Raw genomic sequence first — 25,556 nt, forward strand, 5'->3', positions numbered from 1 at the left:
TTGCTATCTTAATCATATCTTTTCCACTTTTTTATATTATGAAATCTTATAAGTGGAATTTCAACAATAACTTAAGATTAGCCTGATTTTCACTTCTAAAAATTACATCAAGCCCTACTGAAAAAAAGCAGTTTTGTGGGAGGGGACCGCAAAATAATAAAAACTAAATGATCAGAGGGGTCCTTGTAGACTTCTGAAGCGTCTTTGACCCCTCCAGCCCCCCTCCCCCCACACGCCCCCACCCTGGAACCCTGTTTACAATTCAATTCTATTATCTAATGATCTTCTTTTCCAGGACAATTTAGACAAATTGGCATGGTTGCCAATTTTTGATCTTCCATTTGCCTGATGCAGTATAGCCCTCTTCTTGTTCTCCTCAGTGCTTGGGAACTGAAAACCATGTTATAGAACTGAAAGAGCAGTGGCAGATTGACAGTCAAAATCAAATTCCTTTGATCAGATATGCAAACTGTATTTACACAGAAAATAGCTTTTTTTTGCAGTGACGGCGCAGACTCTTCACCACATGCTCTCGGCTGGAGACAAAGCTGAACATCAGGACGATGATTCCACTTTGTTTGATTTTCAGACGTTTATCATCGCAAAATGAGAACGAGGGAAGGACAACATGGAAAGGCCCGCTCAGAAGCCCTTGAACCAGCTGCTAATTGAGCGTCACTGTGTGTCAAACTTTGTGGCTCCTTGCTTCGCATGGTGCTGTCTCTCGACATGGCTCGGTTTAGGTTTGGTGCTAGCTCGGAGCCGCTAGGAGATAAATGGGTAGTCATAGCCAAGCACACACACACAGTTTGTATGATGGACTGGCGTGTGTGCTGGCCCCGGCAAGGTGGTTTATACACTCGACCACAGGGACGATAGGTTAGTCTGTGGAGGTGATGGGAGAGCTTAGTCATAGCAGGGACCTTTGGAACGGGAATTGGTACAGTACTTTCTTCCATGTAGGTGTGTGTTTGTCTACAACATGTGTGTGTGTGTGTGTGTACCAATGATGAGAGGAAACAATTCCTAAGTGAGGTGTCAAATCAAGACAGAAGCACTAGAAAAGCCACAGCCAAGGGAAAACAACAACAAAGAAAAACGTGAAACCAACCAAAACACCAAAACCAATATACAACCACTGATCAATAAGTGTATTGAACAGGAGCCATCCTTGATACGGAGAGCCTTTACCAATCAATGGGCCCGAGCACGCGTCTCTCTGCGTGCCTACATTTTGCCCTCTCATATTTTATATTTACAGAACCATAATTACAAACCGAAGTATTTTTCTTTTGTACTCCTCTTTTTTTCCTCGTCGGGGTGTGTGTTTGTTTTTCTGGGTTTGGGTCTCGGGGCGAGGGAGCTCGGAATGTTCTGGTGGACGGCGCAGGGCGTTGGATCTCGTTACGCTTTGCTGTCCTCCTGCTTTGTGTGGAGACTGTTCTCGCTGTGAACTTTGATCTCGATCATATCCGGCTTCAGGGTCTCCTTCCCGTTCTCTTCCTTCAGGGGTAACTTCCTGTGGGGTCAAAATGGAGAGAGAAATCGGCTTGTACCATCAACGTAATGTGCCTTGGCATCAGTCTGAATAATCTGAAATGATGAACGCTAACACTTCATCATTCGGTATGCGGACACATCTTAACGTAGTCGGTTCAATTTTGGGTTACAGTTTTGCCCTTTTGGTGAACATTTTCAGGGAAAAAAGGATGAAAAACGTTGAAAATGGGCTTAGGATGCTTTTTCTATGCTATGACAGACTGCAGAAGATTCAAAGGTGTTCCAAATAACAGCATGCACTGTTCCAGTTTATTTAATTACCTGAAGTACTCATTAAGATGAGCTATGAGATTGTAAGGTGTTGTGGTAAGTGGATGTTTCCATGGTGACGAACAGGGAAACAGCAGGAAAATGGATTCATAAACAAGAATAGATCATCTACAGGCTCCTCGTACCACCGATACCAAAGTTAACACAATGTCAACACCAGCAAGCCTACCAACACATGCCTGGACAGAGAGCCTCTTTGGGGGTAAGACAACATCCAGGACCTTCTACACCACACACACAGTCACCTCACCTAAAGATGTGCTGTTAGCAACCTAAACGTTAGTGTTAGGAATCTGAACAAGGACGTTATCCACCAGAACAGTGGTGTTAACTAGTCACCTGACATCTGGGCACCATGTGTTAGCTGCCTCAACATTTGCGTTAGCCACCTTAACGTTTGTGTCAGCCACATCAATCGCAGTGTTAGCCACCGCAAACACACGTGTTAGCCAACTCAATGCTTCTCAGCCATATCAATGCTTGTGTTGGCCACTTGACCCTGAACATTTAAGTTAGCCGACTGAATCCCATGTTGGCTAACTTGAGTGACAGAATGACCCCCTGTCCCACTGTACAAATCCACCTGACGTAATTACTTATTGAGCCCCTTGTGTTCATTTATCGAGCGCATATTGAGCGTCCAACTGGCAGAAGAACTGAGTGCAACAGCAGATTTTGACTGTGGATATATTGTATACGGGCCCTGCCCTTGCCCCTGCTTGACCCAAGGGCCGAGACACTGTCTGGGTGTGCTTTCAGGAGGGACCAGGCTTCGAACCCTGCGTATCTGGCCGTGCAGGTTCTTACTCTGGTTCTGTGAGAGGAGTGGTCTCATTGGGTTCATTCACTGGACTCCCCTCGTCCAGGTTAGTCCCTCTTTCCTCTTCTGTCCTCATCTCAACGATGGGATCCTTAGACCCATCGCCCCTGCTCTCACACGCGTACGTACGCACACACACACACACACACCCATTCGCATACACACAGGCATGATGGACTTTGCGACACAAAGCAAGCTTTCCGCGTGCCGTTTTGCTATCAGTAGTAGTCATGTTTAACACACAGAGAGGTGGCAATCAGTGAAGGTCAGTGTGTGTGCGTGCTTGTGCGTGCCCAAGCTTCCCTTTTGTAGTGTTAGTTACAGCAATGAGGACATCCACAACAAAGCTTTGGAGGAGAATATGGTGGAGAGGGGCTTCGCGGCCTAGAGTTCAAACCTTCGACTATGACTAGATAAAGAAAGACTTTGTACATCATGCTGTATGAGGTTTTTACACAGGTTTGGAAGACAAGTTAGACACCCATCTATAAACACATCCATCTCACAACAGTTTACAGTTAACAAACTATTTGAGCACTTGTTCATGATTGTGTCATTAAGCGCTAATAAGTCTGCCATACTCACAGCCATGAGAGTGACAGCACATCAGGGAAAGGAGGAACCGGATTGGTTCTGGTCGACGTAATCACACATAGGTGATTATTGTAAATTATTGTTAAATTTGGTAATTGTGCTTTTTTAAAATTATTGCAGTCTTATCACTTTAAATGCAACTGCAAGATGAGAAAATATTCAATTAAATTATGTATAGTGCTTGCCGTGTGGTTTTTGGCAATAGCAATTTAAAAAGGCATAGTACTTCAAGTTCCTGAATTCATTATATTCCCAATTAAATTTGCGGCCAAACAGTATATGCCTCCCAGATGAGCACAAAATACTGGTATTCTTATTCTAATATTCTTGGAATTCATTAAGAAGACACAAAGCACCTTTCCACATGAGCACATTCCTCCTCAATATTAAACGAATAATGCCAGGCTAAATTACATCAAATATGTAACTAAATGAACAATTTTATAGATTACTAATGCAAATTTGTGTTCTGGTTAGTTACCAATAATGCTGAAATGGTGCATAAATGAAACCAATGAATATTTAATCAGCCAATTAATTACTTGGTGACAATATAAAGTAGAGTTAGGGGATGGCATTATGTACAGTTTGGAGCAAGGTTTACTGTACTGACACGTCTGACAGCCCTGTGTCAACTCTATAGTAAAAACTAAAACTCGGTCTGAATGTAATTGTTCACTTACTTTTGTAATAACACTCTTTATATTTGACATTTATTGTAATGAGAAGTGGAACATTTACATGATGTATGAAAACCGATAGAAGACTCAAAATCTCTTGAGGTTCCAAATACAAATAGCTGACGTTCTTGAAAAGACTTGAATCTGACTCAGCCTGCCTTCTCTGTATCCAGTCACACGCAAGTACTGCACACTCACTCACTCACTCACACACCCACACTCCATTAAGCTCAGTGACTCAGCAGAATATCCCCCTCCCCTCCTCTGCTCTCCCCCCTCCTCTCCTCTCCCCTCCCCAGACATACAGTTGACTAGTCACAGCCTAGCGATGTCCTGGCTATGCTGATCAGCAGCACCTTACGTGACTGCTCATTTTGAAAGCAACTTCAGGACGCTGAAAATCACTGTGCTGGTGCAATAAACACTGTTATCTGGGTTTTCTTAAGAAATCTTTTTAATGGCATGCTTAGGCGGGCTGAAACACAGATAAGCATGTGGTACACCTTCAAACTGACACTCACAAACACAGATGCATGTCAAGACACAGTCACACACACGCACTCACCGAAACAGTGACAAAAAAATTGGCTTAAAATATATTTGAAAGAGTGCATAGTGTGGAGTGAAGCATGAATTATTGGTGCGTGATTAACGGGAACAGAATGAAACAGAAACTGGAGGTTTCTTCATCAATGAAGTGACATTCAGTGCATGTCAATAGTCTCAAGGCCGCTCATTTACGAACCCCCGCACTGAGACCGATATGGACGTCAGCGGGTTCTTCGAAATGCGTGACTCGCCGACTACCGTCACAGAACCCAGACTAACTGTGGCCCAACGCCGTGTGAAGGGCGCTCGGCCTGAAGACGAAAGGTGAAAGGTCACTCACAGGTAGGCGGCCTTCCCCTCCTCCATCTCCTTGCTCTTGCCGCTGGTGGCCGTCTTCTTGCTGCACAGCCGGCGGGTGATGCACATGAGCAGGCCGCACTGGCGCAGGAAGAAGCAGCTGACGTCGATCAGGACCAGCACCAGGAGAAGGCCGGCCAGGCCCAGCCCCACCACTGGCCCCAAGCCCAGACCGCTGAACAGGGATTCTGCTAAGGCAGGACAGACACACACACACAGCACGGTCAGTCAGGGCAGGCCAGGACTCACCGGAATAGAGAGGGTTTCAGTGTGCTTTTCGAGCAAGGGTGGTCGTTAGGTGTCGACTCGTTGGCTGGGAGTAGTCACTGGGGCTGGAAAGACAGGACATACATACATGCAGTACAGTACGGCGAGCTCACCACGTACAGTCCGTACACATGACAAACATGACGTGTGAGAAACTTGCCTTGAAGACCAAAACAAAAGGGATCCAAATCATTTCGCTCCCAAAACATCTCACAAGAGCCAATTACCCCAAACACAGCACTTTGTTCACTGAATGCCACTGCGGTATGAAAGCTCATTATGAGCACACCCCAGGCTTGGTACCTGTTTGTGTCCACTGGAAAGAGGATTGCGAGTGGTGACCTTGGGGTTGGACTTAATCACACACAGCGTCTCCCAGACAGGTCCGAGGTAAATTCACGGGCACACCGTCCTCGGGCCAACTGTGCCCAGCCCTCTGGCTAACCTAACCTCAAGGCTGAAGCAATCGGCACAGAGAGGCATCCTGGCTAACGAGACACCTCTACTTTGGCGGTAGCATGACGATCTGTCGGAGACAGAGAGAGAGAGAGGGAGAGAGAGAGAGAGAGAGAGAGAGAGAGAGAGAGAGAGAGAGAGAGAGAGAGAGAGAGAGAGAGAGAGAGAGAGAGAGAGAGAGAGAGAGAGAGAGAGAGAGAGAGAGAGAGAGGAAGAGAGACAGGGAGAGAGAGAGAGAGAGAGAGAGAGAGAGAGAGAGAGAGAGAGGGAGAGGGGGAGAGAGAGAGACCAGGACAGAGAGAGAGAGAGCGCCTTGTGGCTAGGAATTCAAATGAACAGAGCTTGTGTTTTTCCTGTGGCCTCCGTGGGATTTGAGGCGGCAGCCTTTTGGATTCGATCAATATTTCCTGAGAGGGCCACAGGGCTGTTATCACACGTTTAAATCTGAATTCTGTTCAAGACACATGAGCTTAGATGAGCGTAAACACCTTGCTTGTCTCAAAGGAAGGAGTACAATAATCAGTTGTTTGACCTTTCTCAGCTTTCTTTTCATCAAATTAGTATTATGTGTTTGCAATCATATTAACTACAACAATAATAACACTTTTTTCGGAACAATAACTTAAAAGGACAAAGGACACGACAAACCACAAAGAAAAAGGAAGAATCATCATGATCACTTTTCTGTGGGGTTAGTGTTACATCAATTACTGTGTTGTGCTTATTCTGATAACCATTGATAATGCAATGAATAAATCTGTTCAATGCCTAATAAACCACAGCACTCACAATGCACTCTAAAATTTAATTGCCTTATAACCATTCACATAAAATGTCACTATTCAATTACAGCCCAACTGCCTTGGGAGGACAGACTGGGGGACATGAATTCCAGTGAAGACCTTGTGAGCAATTTGCACATAAAGAAAGGGCATAAACGATCGATAGATAAAAACAAAAACAATAATGTGATTGCGCAGTTCAGTCGGACTCTCAGTAATCGCTGAACGACAACAGCTATTTCAGAAGACTCACATCGTACACAACTTTCTGTGTATTGTTTGTCCATCCTGGTCCTCTTTTCTATGAATATGTCTCCCTAGATTATGCAAACACGGGAACAAAAATCAACTTTCACTTAAATCTTTGACCCTAAATGAAAGGACGGAAAAATACACTAGACAATGTGAGGCCTCTCCCAGCTACATGAAGGATACAACAAAAAACGCCATTCTGAGACAGAGATTTCATTACCTCTTTGGCTTTTTTGTACAGTGGCACATGGACCGTAACACGAAACCATCCCTCCGTTAGCCTGAGCACGGCAGCTCCTTGCCTTGCATTCCATTACCGGTCTGGTTTGATCTCCGCATTATTGGAGGGAATCAAAGGATGGGAAGCAACACATTTTAAATGAGAAGGACTGCGAGCAAGCCAGGGGGACATACACATCGCTTCTCTTCTTTCCACACCTCCAATTTCCAATTTGCCAAGCAATAAGGTGAAATGAAAAAGAATCCAGCCAAACTGAATGAAATGCGTTTCTGACGGGAACATGGAGTAAATGTCCATTAGGCATCTCAATGTTCAAATGATGGTAGTGGTGTAATAAGGTTTCAGTGTGCTGCATATGCAATGACTGTATCAAACTCTCAAGGTCTCTGCAGATGACTGAGTGAACAGGGAGCCAGGGCGCGCTGGGAAAAACCATGTTCTCTTTCTTGTTCTGCACTGTCAATTAATTGCCCCTGGCTACACAGGCCTCCTTGAGTATTCAAATGAATTCAATGTATTACCATGACATGGCTTCAATAACAAAACTTCCAACTCTCCCTTTGACATAAACTTCATTAGCAGGAGGTGAATGTTTTAGACCTTTGGATGCACCGCAGTGACTATGAGAAGATAAAGATGTCTAATCATATCTGAAGGGATTTGAAGTCCCTCCGAGAACAGAGTTAACCACAGACCTCTTCCTGCAACCAGATTGAATACTGTACTCTGATTTTGTTTCTACTGCAGGTAAAAAAACAAAAACAAATGTATACTATCATTCATATTATTGCCTTGTCGCATTCAACCTGAAAAAAAACTATCTTCTGATTGTTTGTTGATTTATATTCCCATTAGCAGTTTTTTTTTTTTTTACCTGCTAATGCAGGCCATCCAACATATCCTGGAGATAAAGAATGCACCTCGCTCTGACAGCATCTACTCATTAGGCCTGAGCTCTGATTGACGCTCACTCGATTATATCTGAGAGTAGTCACTCGATTAATGATGTCTGAACCAGGTTTGCTGATTGGGAAGTGAGCAGGTGCTAATGCATTCTAGATAAGCGTGTAGGGATGAACGTAGGTGTTGGTGGATGTGGGGGAGGCGAACAATCTTAAGTGAGTTGGTTAGTGAAGTGCTGCTGGTGGTGTTTGAGGACACCACGGGCACACTAGCACGTCCATTAAAACCGAGGTAATCAGCCTGGAGAGGAAGAATGGAGAGAGGATTGGAGAGAGCGATGGGGAGAGCGATGGGGAGACCGGTCTGTCGATTTTCCCTTAATAAGGGTCTATTAGATGCCATTAACATGATTAAAGTTTTCTTAAAGCCAGCTTTAAGGACATGGAAAATTACATCCGACTGAGATAACCACCAATCCTTTGGGTCATTCGTAAATGGAAATGGATTCCAAGAGGTGGGTTCTTCGCTTATCATTTCCTTATACCCTTTATCTACTTTCTATGTGCACTATTTGTACGTTGGTTTAGATAAAAGTGTCGGCTGAATGAATAAAATGTATAAAACATGTACAATTGCAGTTTTCAATCCCCAGCCATGGAAATTGTGTGGGACTAAATAATTTACTGAGTGGCAAAAACAAACAGCAAGGTAATGTAAGGTGATTGCAGGCAGGATGTCTCATTGAAGTGCAGGTCTCTTCAAAATAGATATTTCAATTTTTTTACAGTCAATTTATAACAGCTCAAACATGCAACAAAAGCAAGTACCACACAAAAGGCATTGCAATTTAAAAGTACTCTACAAATGATTCCAGAAAAGAGGTGCCAAATAATTGAATGTAGATTATTCATAATACTATAGAAACATTAGCAGCCTTGAGGTGTCTACATACACTGTATTGACTTGTGTCAGACGCTGTTGAGAAGAGTCGTTGTTTTTGAAAGGCAGTGTTATGGTCAAGTGTAAAGCGCACCAAGTCTAAAGCATTCACGCAAATGACGTCCACGTGAAGTTTCTGAAATCGATATCTGGCATGAAAGCCGACTGCTCAATTTGTGTGCTACGCCTCATAGTAAGGCCTTTTGATAAAGGCGTGATATCGATAGCATTCGTAACAATGCGCTCATAGCCATCCACCATCCAGTCGACGTCTACTCAACATTGGCCCGCCTTGTAAATTGAGACTCGAATAAGTCTCATAACTGGGACTTGGAGTTTAGTTTTTCTCTGAACACATACGGCTCCAACAGCCGTGTGCCTTCGTTGCCAGAGTTCAGGGGTCATGGAGGCGTCCGACACATGCCAGACCATGCAGTCGCTCTCCCTAACAGCCTCTGGATGCGCCTCTCTCAGTCGCTCCACACCTCGACGGTCTCCCCAAACGGCCACCGGAACTGCCTTTCAATCCCTCTTAAATGGTGAGCCCAAACGAAGCATTACGGACCAAACTAGCTTTCAAAGAGCAAAGTACCCTCTCGGCCATCAGGATTGTGGAACGAAATGGGCGGCCATTTTTGCGTCTCCGCCGAGTTGATTGCTGCGCTCGGCGATAAAAGACGTGTGAGAGTAGACAGGGCTGAGGGGAGGACAGGAGACGGTGAGGCACCCGGGAGCCCAGGGAGAACATAGGGTAGTGAGACGTGTCTGAGTGAGACAGCGCCACCGATTACCTGTAATCAGTGTGACTGAAAACGGTGTTGTGTTGATTGGCCGGGAATTGGCTGGATCTAGGACTACCTGTCTCGTTTTTTGCATTTGTCTGGCGTAAATGTCTTATTCAAAATAGGGTGCATGCATGATATCTTATCCTCGTCTTGGTAAAGTTGTGTGGAGGCTGGCTTTGGTAGACTTACAGTACTGAATAAGTGAGCTCCTCAACTAGACAGCTTGATTTTAACGATCTCTGCTGGCTGTGGTGAGGAATCATCGTACAAAACGTTGCCTCGTCTTGTTATTGTTTTTGAAAGTACGCCAAATTTATGAAGGCAGTAATTGCTCAAGTGGACGACAGTAAAAAAACAAAACAACCCCCAATTTGCTGAGGAACCTTTCCAGGTAGGCTTTCTGCTCAAGTGTTACTTGGTGTCTGAATATGCATTCCTGCCTCCAACATGTCTGTATTCCAACATTAGCAAGACATTTCAAACAGCACATTTGTGCCGTAAAAGGGAAACGGAAACTCCGCGAAAGACACCGTTCTCAAATGAGCTCAGATGACCAGGTGGTTTCACAACACAGAGAAAAGCGTTCAGTGAATCAGTCCAAAAGGTATAAACTGGGAGGAGGTAGAGAGAGAAGGAGGGAGATGGAGACAGGAAGAGGGAGGTCGCAGTGATTTAGGAGGGGGAAAAATCCAGGGGATCTGTATGATTTAAGCTGGATAGAGGGAAGGAGAGTAAATTGAAAAGAGACCCTGGACAGGGTGGCAATCAATGCCATTTTTCAGGAGAGGTTTATGGGGAAGAAGGGCAGGGTTAAGGGGTTTGGAGGTTGTCCGTGGCAAGAAAAACAGAAAGGAAAAAGTGGGAAAGGAAAAATAAAGCAATAAAAGCCACTGTTGAATGCATAATGTATGGCGAGGGAATTGGATAGAGAGATTGTTTAGTGAGCGACAGCAGGTACCCACCTCTATTCAATTGACAAAGGCTGTGAGTGTGTGTTTGTGTGCACGAGAAAGAGAGAGATAGAGAGAGAGAGAGAGAGAGAGAGAGAGAGAGAGAGAGAGAGAGAGAGAGAGAGAGAATGAGAGAGCGCAAGAGAGAAAGAAAGGCATCTATATGCATGACGGGTAGAGTATATTAAAGCAGGGAGAGACAGGTTTTGCCAGTATCCACCACCAGTGAGGTATTCCACCCGCCTAGATCTGAGATTTCACGGGTGAAAAGCCCCCCGCGTTATCCCCAAAAGCAGACCCAGAAACAGAGATGCTATCTTTTCACCCCTTCCATTGCCTTCCGTCTCCCTCCCTCCCTCCATCCACCCGGCCGGCCTCCCTCCCAACATGCACCAGAGGTCCCTAACGAGAGGGGACAGCCAATCGAAGTGACCCTGCCGTTAGCGCCGTGTTCCCACTCTTGTTTTCCATTTGAAAAGCAGCGCACACACTCACGGGCGATTTAGCCAGCACGGTAATGACAGAGGCACACAGTGGCTCCATCTGAGGCAGAATAAACGAACGGTTACCGCCTCTGAGAGAAAGAGAGGGAGAGAGGGAGAGAGAGAGAGAGAGAGACAGGGAGGGAGAGAGAGAGGGTCGCATGGAAACGACGGAACGAGATTTTTGCTTTCTTGTTTTTGTTCACGGATGAGTGCAAGTGGTAAACTAACACTACGGGGGGACTGGAGAGAATCCAGGACAGGGCTACGTTGGAGAAAAACACACTGTCCGGGGGGGGGGGGGGGGGGGGGGGGGGGGATTGCGTGCTTCTATTCTGAGGTAGTGTGTGGTGCCACGTGTAAACATTTCGGGGTCCGACCACATCAAATTAGTTACGTGTGTGTGTGTGTGTGTGTGTGTGAGGGGAGGGGGGGGGTGGAGGTGTGGTGTGGCCCCATTTCAAATCTGGCCTGGGGTGGTTGGATAAGATAAGTATCACATTCCTCTCCGCTCCGACACGGTCTCCCTCAGTCCACATGCAGGAGGGCTGCTGATGGCTTGAGATACACTCTTCAAACAGCATCGGTGAATCAACGCTCACCCTATTTGATCCTGCTTCCTTGCCCCACTCCTTGACTAACTTTCAGGAGATGGAGTGTGGGCATCAAAATTCAGAGGATGTAGATCAGTAGGTGGATTATACAAGACGGTGTGCACGTGTATGTCCGTAAGTGTGCATAGCAGTGTGTGTGTGTGTGTGTTTTCAACTCGCCCCATCCCCCCCAAAATGGCTCAACCAATGATTCAGAAGTGGATTCAGACGGAGAACACAGAGGTTAACATTCAAACAGTGAACCTCTTTACACTACCCTCCCTCCTAGACCGCCCTCTCCACCCTGGTCCTCTGGGACCCCCTACCCAGAATGTTTTCGATGTTTCCCGGCTCCAACACACCTTATTCAAACGAATGGGTCGTTATCTAGCTCGGCAGAAGCCGGGTAACAACCCGTTCATTTGAATCAGGCGTGTTGGGATGTGGGAAACCTGTAACACACCCAAGGCAAGGGGGTCCCTGAGGACCAGGGTCGAGGTCTAGACACCTTCCTGCCAGTGCAGGGGAGGCTGCAGAACTAAGACGTGTGTGTACCTGTGATGTCGGGTTTCTGAGGCATGAAGAACTGGTAGAAGGTGGGTTCTGAGAGGCCTTTGACGTTGCGGGCGGTGATCTCCACTTCGTAGCGGGTGTTCCACTGCAGAGGCTGGAGCAGGGCAAAGTCGCTGAGCCCTGGGACCAGCTTGGTCATCCACTGCTCCTCCTTGTCCTGCGGAGGGAGGGAGAGAGAGGGTCAGACAGGCAGGGGAGGACACGGAATGACCCCCCCCCCTCCTCTTCACCTTAACTTCCTTCCCTCCCTCCTCACCAACCCTTCCGTTCTCACCCCCTCCCTCGCTCCTCCCCTCACATTCCCCTCCTGTCTCACCTCCCACTCATCCCCTCACCTTCCCCTTCCTTTTCCCTCCCCATCCCTTCATTCCCCACGTCTCCTGTCTTTTTTAAACAGGTTTTTATCTCATCACAGAATAACACAGAGGAGGAAATTGAAGTGTCACAGTTGGGGGCCTGTGCTTTGACAGCATGCCAAATGCATATTCAACCGTTTAGCCTCCAAAGCCCTTCCCGCCAAATGTCAGAAGAACACACAGGCTAGTGTGGAATGGGTTTTTGGCAAACGGTGCATGGTTCCATTTTCCATGTCATGGAGTTCTGGTTTGAAAGGGAAAAGCCTGTCCATGCGGTTGATGTCTGTCCGTGTGTTGTATGGTGGTGTGTGGGTTGCTTACTGTGTATTTTTGGCGCCGATACAGAAGGGCGTGTGTGTCAGAGGGAGTGTGTCGATACTGCGCGCGCGCTTGCGTCAGGGTCATCTCGGACGAGGAGGCTGTAGGATTAGTGAGGCGTGAAGGATTGTCCTTTTCTTCCAGTGCTCGGTCATGTTTGGCCTTCAAAGGACTGGCTGATAGACCCTGACCTTCCCTCCACAAAGCACTTTCATCTGCCACAGCATTATTTCAAATCTCTGTCTGGCTTTCTATGGCACAGAGATATGCCTGCTCAGTCATATTAGTATTGAGGAGACAGAAGGCTCCCATCTATTCAAATGCCGTTACTCATGTGGCTTGTGTGCGTGTGTGTGTGTGTGTGTGAGGGGGGTCTATTGTCTGTTTTCGTCTGTGCGGTATGGCTATTTGTGTTCATAAACAAATGAATATGTAGCTATGTTTTCTTTTCTTTTTGAAAGGCATTTCTTACCCCCCACTTTCTCTAACAAAAAAAAAACAACTCACATCAAAGCCCTGCCCACCACACATGGCACATTTCCACCACAAAAGAACATTTTATATATAATATAATAACAAATATATATCAACAAAGTCCTCGACACAGAGTCATTTTCCAAGTGTAATTGGCACCCTGCCCACACACACTCCACAGAGCCGGTAGACGGATGAAAAGCCCTCACACACTTCCTCCAGACAAAGACCCTGAGAGAGACAGCCAGAGCGTTTAAGGAAGAGCCCCTACTGGCTGTTCCCTCTGCTGTTCCATCATGGCGCCCGCCGCATGCAGCCTGCGCTCCTCACCGTTTTATACTTGACGATGTACTCCACGATGGGCATGCCCCCGTCGTCCTGCTTGACCAGCCCCAGCCGGTACACCTTGCCCACCCCCCTCTGGCCGTGCACTGCCGGGGGGCTGGGCTCTCCTGTGGGTGGAGGGGTGGGGCGGGGGGGAGACAGGGGGGAGGGAAGACAGAAAACAAATGGTTTCATCTCATGGAAGAGGGTACAGGCTGAGGTGAGGGAAGGAGAGGATGGGAGAGGGGTGAAGCCATGCTTACGTATGGGCAGAGTCTGGAAGGTTTCCGTGTGGCTGAACTCTCCCTGGCCCTTGCCGTTGACGGCGGCGACACGCACCTCGTACGTGGTGTTGGGCTCCAGGCTCGTTAGCAACACCGTCACTAGGGAGGGAACCAGGAAGTGTCAAGAGGATTAGTGTCGCTGATGGAGACACACGGGCAAAGAAGCCCTTTTGCTTGGAAGTAGAACAAAAAAAAGAAGAACTCACACCTGCATTCACGGCACAACTCCGAGCACTGTTTGTGTGTGTGTGTGTGTGTGTGTGTGTGAGTGAGAGAATTCACGTGAGACGCCAAGTCCAATTCTTCCAATTCCTATTCTTCTCTATTATGCTTCACTTATTCAGCATTGGTCCGTTCCCCAAGGTAAACGCATCCAGCAAGCATGTTAAAAGCCTCCCCTGCAACACAGCTTATAACACCCTTAAAACTCTGCTTCTTGCAGAAGTCAATACCGCCGCTAATGAAAACCCATTGTGTCGGGCCGTCAATGGAATGCCTGGACAGCTCTGGTCTCCATAGAGCACTCTCTTTTACATCGAGCTCCTCTGTACTCATGTGCTACTGCATTGTGTCCAAATCCACCGTTGTTAAGCTAGTGGGAGGACCACCCTCCTCATTTTCTCTTCCACTAGCTGGGGTTTGAAATGTTCCTTTCTTCACTGCTGCTACTCCCACGGTGGATTTTCAGCGAGCATTTGAAGCCACATCCATGAACCCCCCCCCCCCTTTCTGCATACCCCAAACACGACTGGGTGCAAGAGACGCGCTTGCCAACTAATCGCTAACTCTATCTGACATTTTGTATTCATGTTTGCTGTTCTATTGTAAGCTATTTGCAGTAGCAATAACAGTGCCGTCATCAGTTAGAGCAGCAGATGAAAGGACACAATGTATGGCATCGCAGCAGGGTGTGGATGTGATCAGAGCACACTAAGGATCTGAGGACCACATCGTCTCAAATCACAGTTCTCTACTTTATGGAAATTGGGAGTTGCTTGGATAGACATTTACATAGCGTTTGAGGTTGACCCCAACGAAAGCCCTTAAGGACGTTCCTTCAAAGTTAAGGACTCTCTGAACTTGAGGAAACAGTTGTTGTTTTGCTAGCCTGGGCTTCTTTTGTACACAGACTGGTAGGCTACTGGTTGACTTGCAGTTCTTTAATGGGGGGATGTTAGCTAAATGGTAGTGAGTAGCTATTAGCCTAATGTTTTGCCACGGTTTCAACAGACCTTCAATATCTGTGAAGGCCATTTAAATGAAAGGAGGGAGACAACTCATTATACTCAATGGTAATGTGGTGAATTTTCTCCATTGCGACTGAGGTCTGTAGTAGCTTCTATAATTAAATACATTTCACTTTCAGACTGGTCATGAAGAGCATTCTCTATCTCAGAACATGAATGGTCACCTTGAGACAGAGAAGTGTTTATGCGTTATGGGTATATAAACAAAAATCTAAGCTAAGTGAATGTTGATTAACTTAATAAATACATTTGCTTGAAATCACTTGTTTTTTGTTGTTGTATTAATGCCTGTCTTATTCCTTCCTTCACTCTCTCTCCCTCCACCTCAGTGAATCTGGCTGCTTAACATTTGTGCCGCTCCATCTCTGTTTTGTAATTGACTCTAAAAAGAGGGATATTAGCGATAAGCCTTTCAGGTTTTTCAGCCCTCCTTATCGTCGGCCGTTTGTCCTTCTGAGTTTCCCCTTTTCAAAGTCCCTCACATCACGCTCACTCTCCCCTGAGACCCTCACAAATCAATTTGGAATCATGGAGCCAAGGAGGGAACTCAGAAGACTGTGTTCCCTGCTCAGTCTCCTCCCTCCCTCCCTGCCTCCCTGCCTCTCTGCCTCCCTCTCTGCTTCCCTCCCTCCTTTTTTGTGTGCAAAATCCTTCTCTCTTGTCTCCTCTCACTCTGCCTCCCCCCTCTCTCTTGATCTCCCCCTCTCTCCCTGTCCTCCGCCAATGCTCAGAGCTTGTGACCCATGTAGCAGCGAGGAGGATGGGTAAGATCGTTGAGGAGAGAGGGTACAACAGGATCAGAGGCGATTAGGAGCCGTGGACCAATCAATGTGTTTGTGTGTGTGTGTGTGTGGGGGGGGGGGGAGGGGGGAGTTTGAGGTTACTTACAGAAACACTTAAAACCTAGATCAAGTATCCTAACCTGACTATGCTGGGCAGAGCCTAACAGGGAAGGATTGAACCTTGACTTAACCTTCCTCATACGCCAGCAAACTCCACAGGACAGGGAATACACCACAGGGATAGTTTTTTTTTCTCCCTTTTAAAGTGGCCTATCGTGATGAAATCCACTGGGGTAGCTGGTGAGCATTTTTAAGTGTAAACAAGTGTTTAGCTAGGGACCCAAATGCTGTTGGGTAGGGATGAGCCTGTCTTGCTTTCCTTCCATGGGTACTCGAATGATATCGAGTGAGGATGATAATGACACAAACGAGATGGCGTCATGGCACTCACTCTGAACACCGTGGGACTTGACGCCCCTCCAGTCCTGGGAGCCGGTCTCCTTGTAGTGGACCAGGTAGTGACCGATGGGGACGCCCCCATGGGAGTCTGGCTTCATGAAGGTCACCGTGGCAACCCGCTGGGACACGGCAGAGAGCCGCACCGAGTACGGGTTTGACGGCACGTCTGGGAAAACAACAGCAGCGTTGGTGGAGATACAATACATCCCATTTAAACAAAACAACTGAGATCCGGGAAATATACCGGTCTGTAATATCGCTCTCTTTGATCAACGGGCCCAGAGACTATCTTTGAATATCTCCATGGGAACCTTCCCTGTGGTTTGGAGACGCTAGCACATATATTATCTCACACGGGGGCGCTGTTGAAAGGACGGCGGCCATTGTGTTTATCAGCGGCCACCTCGTTATCGCACAAACACTTCCTTTCATGTGACAGAGTCACACGGTGGGGCACGGGCAAATCAAATGAGGCCCACTCCGTCCTACGGAGCCCTTTCTTAGAACAACAGGAACATATTAGTTCTCTCAGTGTGGCACGGTGTACAACAGCAGGACCTAACCGCCAGTCCTTTCCCAAACTAGAGAATTGCTGGTGAAACTTTATATCCGGTGTGTAAGATCTAAAGGTATAGCGGAGTAAGACATGGCGTCATAAGAGTTCCGGAGTGGTATTCTGCTTCATCCGCATCATCAGAGGGATGTAAACACCGCTCGCTTGTGTCGAGTGAGTAAGCTCCCGAGCTCAGTTTCCCTGGGAACTGGTGGAGGATCCAGTTTGAGCACGGAGCTGGGAAACTGGCTGCACAGGCAGACACTAGCCGGCAGCTTCTCTGGCTTTTAATGATCAGCTTTGAAGACAAATCAGGCCCAGCTGGAGGGGAAGCAATGGGTTTTAAAAAGCGGAGACTTCCTCTCTCACATCACACGCTCTGACTCCCCAATCTCTGTTTAGTCATGGAGAGGGGTACCAAGTTATTGATAGGCGCTGACTTGAAAAAGTGGGCGAACTTTACATACATCCAACGAATAACATGTTCAGTTCGGCGAGTAGGCTTTCATCCAAAACGACAAACGTGGGGGAGGCGACCCTGCAACCTTTACATGTTTAATCACATGCTCTACCACTGTGCTGTACCCATCCCATGCAATATGAATGTCTTTGGGTGCTTTTGGCAGGGAGCAACGGGTATTTTACCTCTGAAGTCAGCGTTTCCACAACTGTTCCACTTCTACAGTACGTGGACGGTGGGAGATGGAGTAATTGAATCGGCACTAAAGCGAATTGGACTGTGCTACTGTGTACCGTGTTAGCTAGTGCTACCGTAAATTAGGGGATACTTTAGTAAATAGCACGCTCTATGGTAAATCAGCAAGCACTATTTGAGATTAGGTTAGGCTAAATAGGGGGTCCGCAAGCACTGGTTGAATTCATCGCCAGAGAGAAAGAAAAAGGGAAATGGGGCAGTTATCCACAACAAAGGAGAGTGAGTGCAAAACGCAGGGCTCTGAGTGGGTGGAATGATCCTTGCAGCGCTTTCTCCAATCAAAAGAATTCAGACCTACCTACTCGAAATCATGATAGCCCGCTGGATATTTTTGGTTCAACCCCTTTTTTTCTTATTCCATCGTTGATGATGTGTTTTAGGAGGTTTCTGAGGAATAGGTCATCTTCTGGGACTGGGAGAGGAGTGGAATAGCATTGTGTCCTACCTGCCTGAGCCAAAATGAACTCCTGGTATTTGGCTCCGATGTTGTTTCTGGCAGTGCAGTTGTAGCGACCGAAGTCCCGGTCTGATACAGGGGTGACCTGCAGGAAAGCAGTCAGTCCAGTCAACCACCAAACACAAGTCCAGTGAGTCCCTTTCTGTGAGCCTGCGTGCATAGCAGCATCTGCAGAACTAGTTGGTACGTGAACCTTTTCAAAGTCCAGTCAAAGAGATTTATTGGTTCTCACATATCATGCATTGTATAACACAGGTCATTCTGGACAATGAACGTCTTTGGAAAAGGCAAGGCCATAGCCACACAGTAGGCTTTAAAAAGCAAATTATAATAAAAAAATTATGGCCAAAAAAAGCAACCACAATAAAGTAGGAGAAGCGATAAAAACAGCAACAGTAAAAGACAAGTGCAACTGCAGCGTCCGAGGAGATGGGCGCACAGACAGTTATAACAGGGAATTCAACACAACAACTCTAAAGTGCTCGAGAGCTGACGCGTTCAGCACAACCAATCAGGACGTCCACATGTACCCACCTCCAGTAAGGACCTGCCCTCGGCAGTGTGGATCCGGATGTTGCCAGTGCCCTCTGAAGAGATGGTGAAGCGCTCTCTCCTCCACAGCATGGTGGCCGGAGGGTTCGACATGACGTCACAGCTGATGTTGACTGGGTTGCCCTCCCAGGAGTAAAAGATGGTGTGATTTGTCAGGAACTTGGGCGCATCTACAGACAATGAGATGGTAACTCATTTGACCTTTTGGAAATGTATTTTTATGCTAAACACCCCACCGAGCGACCCAGCAGAGCTAATTAGATAATGCCGAAGACAAATTGCTCGCGATACAGAAATTGGGAAGCCAAATTAAAAACTCCTATCTGAGGTGGAGCCCAGTCGGATGATCAAAGTAAAAAGGAAATGTCTTGTTTGGCCTGATATCCTTGATCCCAGAGAGACCAAGAGAGAGAAAGAGCTTCATTAATGCCGGGATGCAGCCTCCCAGAGAAAGGGTGGAAAAGAAAAAAGGCAAAGCTCTGACTTAATTGTAGGCACCTCATGCTGAGAGAGATCTCCATTACCACCCCCCCCCCCACCACCACCACCGCCACCAGCACCACCAGCTGGAGTAAAAAGGCTGGCTCATTTGCGGGCACAAGTAATGAACGGTTGCTTCCTGGACTGCTCAGGCCTCGTGGCCACAGAGGTATTATGGGTGTTTGATGGCCGGCTCGCGGGGTTCCATTAAAGAGATTGATGCCCGGCTCTGTCGCGCGGCCCAACATGCATCTTTGGCCGTCCTGACACTCCCACTTCATAAATGAGTTCATTAGCGGCCTGGGCGATGGTGGGCTTAGCCACCCACAGCCCGGGTCGCGACGTGCCCAGGTGTGACGGGGCGTGAGGTCGGCGCCGAGGCCGGTGGACGCGCCACTCTCGAGGTTATTACATCGTCGCGGCTTCCTAAAGCGTGCGTCATCTGGCCAGCATGGCTGCCGATGATCGCGCTTGTTTCGCTTTGGCCTGATTGGTTGAGGCAGCGACGTGACCTTTTCTATTGGTAAACAAACCCAGAGAGATAATGAGGGTGGGTCCAGTACGGTTGGCCATTAAGCAAAAGGAACTGCGGAGTTGGGCTTGCAGTTTGAGGCTCATTAACTACATGTACTTCAGGAACTGGTTTGTCCACCAGGAACTGTGGGAGGGGAGAGGGAATAAATGAGGAAGCAGGATATCCTCTCCCTAATTAGTATTTCTACGGGGCATGGAACTCTGTTTTCATTAGGGTAAGTAGAAAGAAAAACAGTTTTCAGAATTTCTTAGCTCCTTCGGTATTCTTTGCTGGTGTGACTTGACAGGGCACATATGCACTGTGTGTGTGTGTGCACGTGTGTGTGGAGGATGGGTTTGCTGCTTGCTCGTAAGTCATACTCACACTCTATGTCTAGGAACATGCTTTTCTGGTGCCCTCCGATCCTGCTGAGGGCTTCGCAGTCGAAGCGGCCCAGGTCGGACAGCTTGACCCCGCTGATGGTCAACATGGACTTTCCGTGACGGCCCCTCACCTCCACGCGCCCGTCTTGGCTCTGCACACACGCACACACACACACACACACGCATACAAAAGAAAGGGTAGAAAACTGATTACATACTTTTCCCTCAGCGTGAAGCTTCTCTTGTGTGTGTTGACCTTTTTAATCAACCTCCAGAACCACCAACATAATGTGTTCATTGAATTGACGGTGATGATTAATGTAATTGACCAGCAATTGATTGAGCCTAATTAGATAAGTCTGAAGACAGATGGTATCAATAGAAAGCCAAGGGTCAATTAGACTGGGACTAGCAATCATCCCTCTAATCAACCATCATGCATAATGAAGTATGAAAACATCATTGAGGACAGTCAATGAGTTTGTGGAACATTCTAGCAGGTGAGTCATAATCACGCTTTGCTCTTTCGGGGGTCTTCAGCCGAGCTTAACTCAAAGTTTTTGTCACAGCTAGGACTTTTTTTGCAGGCAACCCCCGCTCCTCCCTCCCTCCCTCCCTCTCCCCTCTGTGTGGATCTGACAGTCCGCACGCCCCTTCCATAGATCTGCCTTGCTAATCGATGCCCTCTCAGGCCCCTGCTAATGTCCCTGTGTCAACCCATCTCCCCTCTTCACTCTAGTCACATTAGCTCTCACTGCCAACCGTCCTCAGGACACAACGTGTCTTACCTCGGAAATTGGAATGAATTGCTTTAATCTTGACACAGTTGTTCTTAATTTGTGTAAAAGGATGTTTAAACATTTCAGTGTGTGGGCGCGCCTGAGCTCATTTAAGTTACTGGATAATGGGCCTTTAACAATTGATTATATTAGATTAGAATTAAGGAGTCAATTTATTGAGAGAAGAATAACTACCTACATGGGGAGGGTGGGTACAGATCAGCATAGGACATTTAAATCTGTATATATTGACTTATTTATCATGTACAGTACATGTGTGTGGGTGGGTAGATGGTTGATAGTTTTTTCTTTTAGGGGGAGGGGGGGGGGGGGTTGTGGTGGGTTGCCTCTAACTAAGTGTATTCTCCTCCAGTCTTGATCTCGTAATTCCCAGGATGGATTGCTTTAGAGAGAGGAGAAGAGAGGTGAGTTCCTGTTCCTGTCTGTCCCCATCCACTGGCACATGGGGACAGCACAGCAGAGACGGACAGACTCAAGGAAAGAGAGGGAGATGTGACGGTATGTAACCGACGTAGCCACGCTCCGTCACGACAAGGTGTCGTTCGCCACTCAATGGGCTCGAACGCACGACCTCTGACTTGCCAAGCGCGACCACTACCAACTACCCCAAAGAAAAGCTAGCTCTTCGTTGACGCGGGTGGCCTGCTACATACCAGAAGAGCGAGTTTCACGGTTTTCACACCGTTACAGAGAGAGTGAAAGAGAAGGGGACGGAAAGATGGAGACAGAAAAGAGAGTAAGAGGTGACAGAAAGAGAGACACGGAGAGTGAGGAGAGGAGAGACATAAAGATTGTGATAGAGAGGAAATTAGATTGAAAAGAAATCAATAGAAAAGTAAAGAGAGAGAGAGAGAGAGAGGAGGAGATGGAAACAAAGAGAAGGAGCTCTTTCTCTGGAAGGTGAGTCTTGTATCACGCTGCTGAATACACGTGTGTCGTCCCCCACCCCCCCCCATTCTTATCTAAAGCTTCGGCTGTTCCTTTTTTCCTTGGTTATGCCTGTTCGCTTGAAATCCTTATTTAGCGTGTTTGAATGAAAGCTGCAGCCCTTCGGTCACGTCGCCTTGCCTGTGGCTTGGGGACACAAAGCGACGAAACCAGAATAGTCGGCCCGCTCTTCATCACTTACTTCCAGGCAGCACACTGAGCTTTTGTGTTCTCCGGTGTGGGCTAAAACACTCTAGCTGCCTGGTAAAAAAAATCAAAATAAATAACATTCACACAACATTACCTCGGTACGAGGCAAGTGCTGTTAAGCTTAACGCACCTGGAGAAAGGGACGCAGTGCGCAAACTGGATATGCAGATGTGCATCGCAATTGAGAGAGAGAGCTAACTCTCGACGCTTTCAATGATCTGCACCATCCATCACATCGAGCTGCTGGAAGCCTCGGATTTGGTTTGTTTTCGCATGTTTAGGTGTGTTGGTTTGCGCTCGCATTTCCATAATTGCATTTACGGCAAGGGTAGGGACGCGTTGAGTCTGATTCCGCGGAGTGATTTATCAACCTGAAGAGGCTGTAGTCAATGCACACATTCATTCATCTCTGCAATGACCTTTTTGAAAGCGACGCATCAGCAATCTTTGTTAATGTAGCCTCGCTGTGAACATTAGGTTTGTGTTCAGGAGACAATGATGGAAAAACATGAGGATATGACACACGGGTCATTTGTGTTTTCTGAATCCTTGCTTCCTATTGTCCCTTTGGCGCCGATTTATTGTTCATTTGCATGGCTATCTTTTCGAAAAGGACAGATAATACAGCACGTGACCTGAGAGGGAAATATTACAGGTTGCGCCCGTCAAATAACAGGAATGCGCTCGGCGTGATTTATCACGACACCCGACACTTTGCGAACGGGGAGAGGTTCGCAGTCCTCGCGGTTTTCTGTAAATGGCACTCATTGTTAGTTGTGCGGCACCTTGTCTCCATCTGAGAAGGTCTTGCCGTCGCTGGCTCTCCTCCACGAGATCTCCGGAAGGGGCTCGCCCTCGGCCACGCAGGAAATCATGGCGGCGCTGGCCTCCACAGCCGTCACGTTCCTCAGCTGGGTGATGTGGGGCAGAACTGGAGAGAGGGAGAGGAAGAGGGAGAGGGGGAGGGGGAGGGGGAAGGGGGGGGGGGGGGGGGGGGGGGAGGGGGAGGGAGAGGGAGAGGGAGAGAGATTGAGGGAGAGAGAAGGAACAAAGAGAGCCATCATGACACAGCCGTGTGGGACAGGAGGAGCGGGAGAAGGGACGGAGGCAGGCTCTAGATAAGAAGTGAGGCAGGGTCTACAGCAAGCTGGACGTACGACAGGACAGAATGTTCCCGGCGTCTGATACGGAGTGAAATCCTCCTGAAGGTGAAACCACAGCAAGGCAGATCCACGGAATCATTTATTCAGGAGCACTCACGGCAGAAACGCTCGCACTCTTTCGAAAGCTTTCGGGATCCCTGAACATGCAGCGAGTGCCTGGCTATTCCCGGGGGAAGTGTCACTCTCTCTGTTGTGGCCGTATACCAGACCTAACAAACAAAGTGTGTGTAGTTATGTACACACGTTAAATACATACACGTACATGAGCTGTATGTATATTTGATATACACTACAGTAGCGAATGCTTTTATCCAGGGGGTTTTGGGAACCTGCAACCTCTTGATTCGCAGTGTAAGAGCGCTACCCCTGAGCTGTGTCCGGGTCTGGTCTCATGCTGAGAGATCAGGGGTTCACTGAGCAATGGGCAGGTGGATCCTCATCCAATCGACGACATAGGACACGGGTCGTCCATGGAGATGAAGCATGGCTCCACCGAGGAAGCAGTAGCACAAACAACCGAATCCCCCATCTCGAATCAAACACCAATGGCTTTCCAAGCCGAATAACATCTTTGTTGGCATAATGCGTTTCAGCCAAAAACATGTTAAGGCAGCTGAATGGTCAGAGGAGGACTTAACAGCCCCTCTGCTGCTTGAGTTGAGCCTTAGACGGACCATTAAAGCAGGTGTTACTTAACGGGCCTCAATAATAATCAATGCCTGACTCCCGATCCCTAACATCAGGTCATGATTCGTCGTTGGGCGTGCGCCGCTCCGAGCCACAACGCTTTGTTTGACCTTCGCTATTTCCCGCCGCGTGGGTTATCATTTGCGCCAGTGGGCTGTCAGTCAAAACCGATGTTTAGCAGAGCGATCAAGGAGCCAACCGTTACTTTGGTTCACGGATGATTGATGGAGTCAACTATTTTCCCACCGCACAGTCACATCCTGCTCTTACCTCTCCAATTACTATGGTTCATGATAGCTAAGGACACACTATTGGATTCAGGCAGAAACGGAAGCACCGAACCAGGTATTTCAAGTAAAGCTCCATTTCAGGCTTGTGGGAACTGTGACTGTTAGACCAACCTATCATAACTGTTTATCACAGTGCTTTAGTTTGGCAGTGGATAAGCACCAATGCCAGGCTTCTGTTTCAGACTTCTACTTCCTACCGTTCATAAGGGATTGTGTCTCTACATTCTTGACGTTCGTTTCCATCTCAGGCTGCGATGTGGATATTCAGGGGACTTAGTACCCCACAAGGTTTACTAGACCGCCATCTGCATAACTAAACATCTCAGGGGTACTGCAACGCGAATCAAAATATGTTTACATGAATAAATACATGCACACGAACACGGACATGCATAAAAACCTACACACACGCGCACACACACACACATGCAGGCATGTACGTAAGTACGCTGAATGAAAATAGGACCGCACACACACACACACACACACACATCAACCCAGCCGTCTTCTTCCGCCCCTTTCCTATTGCACGTGTCTCAGCTGTCTAGGCTAATAAAACTAACGTACAACTGTTTCCTCGGCTGCGCTTTGCAAAACAAAACTCCTCCGTTCACTTCTTCATTTAAATGTGAAAAACATTTTTGAAAAACAAGCGCTGCCGCGTGCTTTGAAAATATCTTGATGACTAGAGCATAAATCTCCATACATTTCCCTATTTAGGAAATAGTTCTGCTGCAATAATCAGGAATGAAATATGCAGACAGCTTTATGAAAATATAAATGGAAACCTTTACGAGCGGTGTATCAAGAAGCGCACAATAAATGAGGTATCTCTTTTAGTGCTGGAAATATATCAGATTGGTCGTGTTACGTTATTGGATTAGAATACCTGCGGATGGGTTTCCTTTCGAAAATAAATCTTATTTTCCAATGTTTATAAATAGACCATCAGAAGCCAGAAGTCATTTCAGAGCTGCCTTCATGCCAAGTTACATATTTTAAGTGTTCATCTCTATACTGGTCCTTGACAGGCCACAACTCAAAACAGATTTAGTCCGTCAGCCAACAACTTAACAAACCAGCTTAACTTTTTAAGAAAAATATCAATATATATAAAGCAAATAGGAACTGAAAGTCACGCTTAATGGGTGGGAAAAAATACTTGAGTCATTTTCAGAAACAAGCATTCCGCATATGACACAACACTGGGGGTTGTGGCAGCCATTTTCAGCCACAGGAGCGATCAAGGGGGTGACATAGCTCAGCTTACCAAACACCTTGAGGAAGAGCTCCTTCTCCTGGGCCCCGGCCTTGTTGCTGGCCTTGCAGGTGTACACCCCTCCGTCGGCCTGCCGGATGTTGCGGATGGTCAGAGTGCTCCGGCCCCCCTCCTGGACGCTGAACACGTACTGCTCCGACGGCTCCAGCAGCAGCCCCTTCCTGTGGAGACAAGAAGTACAGGCAGACGTGACACCGGTGACCAAAACGAGAGTCCTCATTGAGGACGCGTTGCAATACCGCGACGCAG

At 47.4% G+C, this 25,556-nt stretch overlaps 1 protein-coding gene across 1 annotated transcript in view; it reads right to left on the minus strand.

The window, feature by feature from the left end:
- Positions 1 to 249: 249 nt before the first annotated feature.
- Positions 250 to 25,556, minus strand: part of zgc:152904 (uncharacterized protein LOC767777 homolog) — a 34,476-nt gene continuing 9,169 nt past the window's right edge. Inside the window, exons 4-15 of the mRNA XM_047031389.1 lie at positions 25,299 to 25,468; positions 22,674 to 22,819; positions 19,953 to 20,103; positions 18,557 to 18,744; positions 18,011 to 18,107; positions 16,290 to 16,463; positions 13,789 to 13,908; positions 13,532 to 13,653; positions 12,036 to 12,210; positions 4,814 to 5,021; positions 2,638 to 2,757; positions 250 to 1,519 (exon numbers count right to left, since the gene is read on the minus strand). Coding sequence (XP_046887345.1) covers positions 1,405 to 1,519; positions 2,638 to 2,757; positions 4,814 to 5,021; positions 12,036 to 12,210; positions 13,532 to 13,653; positions 13,789 to 13,908; positions 16,290 to 16,463; positions 18,011 to 18,107; positions 18,557 to 18,744; positions 19,953 to 20,103; positions 22,674 to 22,819; positions 25,299 to 25,468 — 1,786 coding nt within the window. The 3' untranslated portion in view covers positions 250 to 1,404. The remainder of the gene's footprint in view (positions 1,520 to 2,637; positions 2,758 to 4,813; positions 5,022 to 12,035; positions 12,211 to 13,531; positions 13,654 to 13,788; positions 13,909 to 16,289; positions 16,464 to 18,010; positions 18,108 to 18,556; positions 18,745 to 19,952; positions 20,104 to 22,673; positions 22,820 to 25,298; positions 25,469 to 25,556) is intronic.

Source organism: Hypomesus transpacificus, chromosome 12 (genome assembly GCF_021917145.1).
Source record: "Hypomesus transpacificus isolate Combined female chromosome 12, fHypTra1, whole genome shotgun sequence".
In the NCBI taxonomy this organism is placed as follows: domain Eukaryota; kingdom Metazoa; phylum Chordata; class Actinopteri; order Osmeriformes; family Osmeridae; genus Hypomesus; species Hypomesus transpacificus.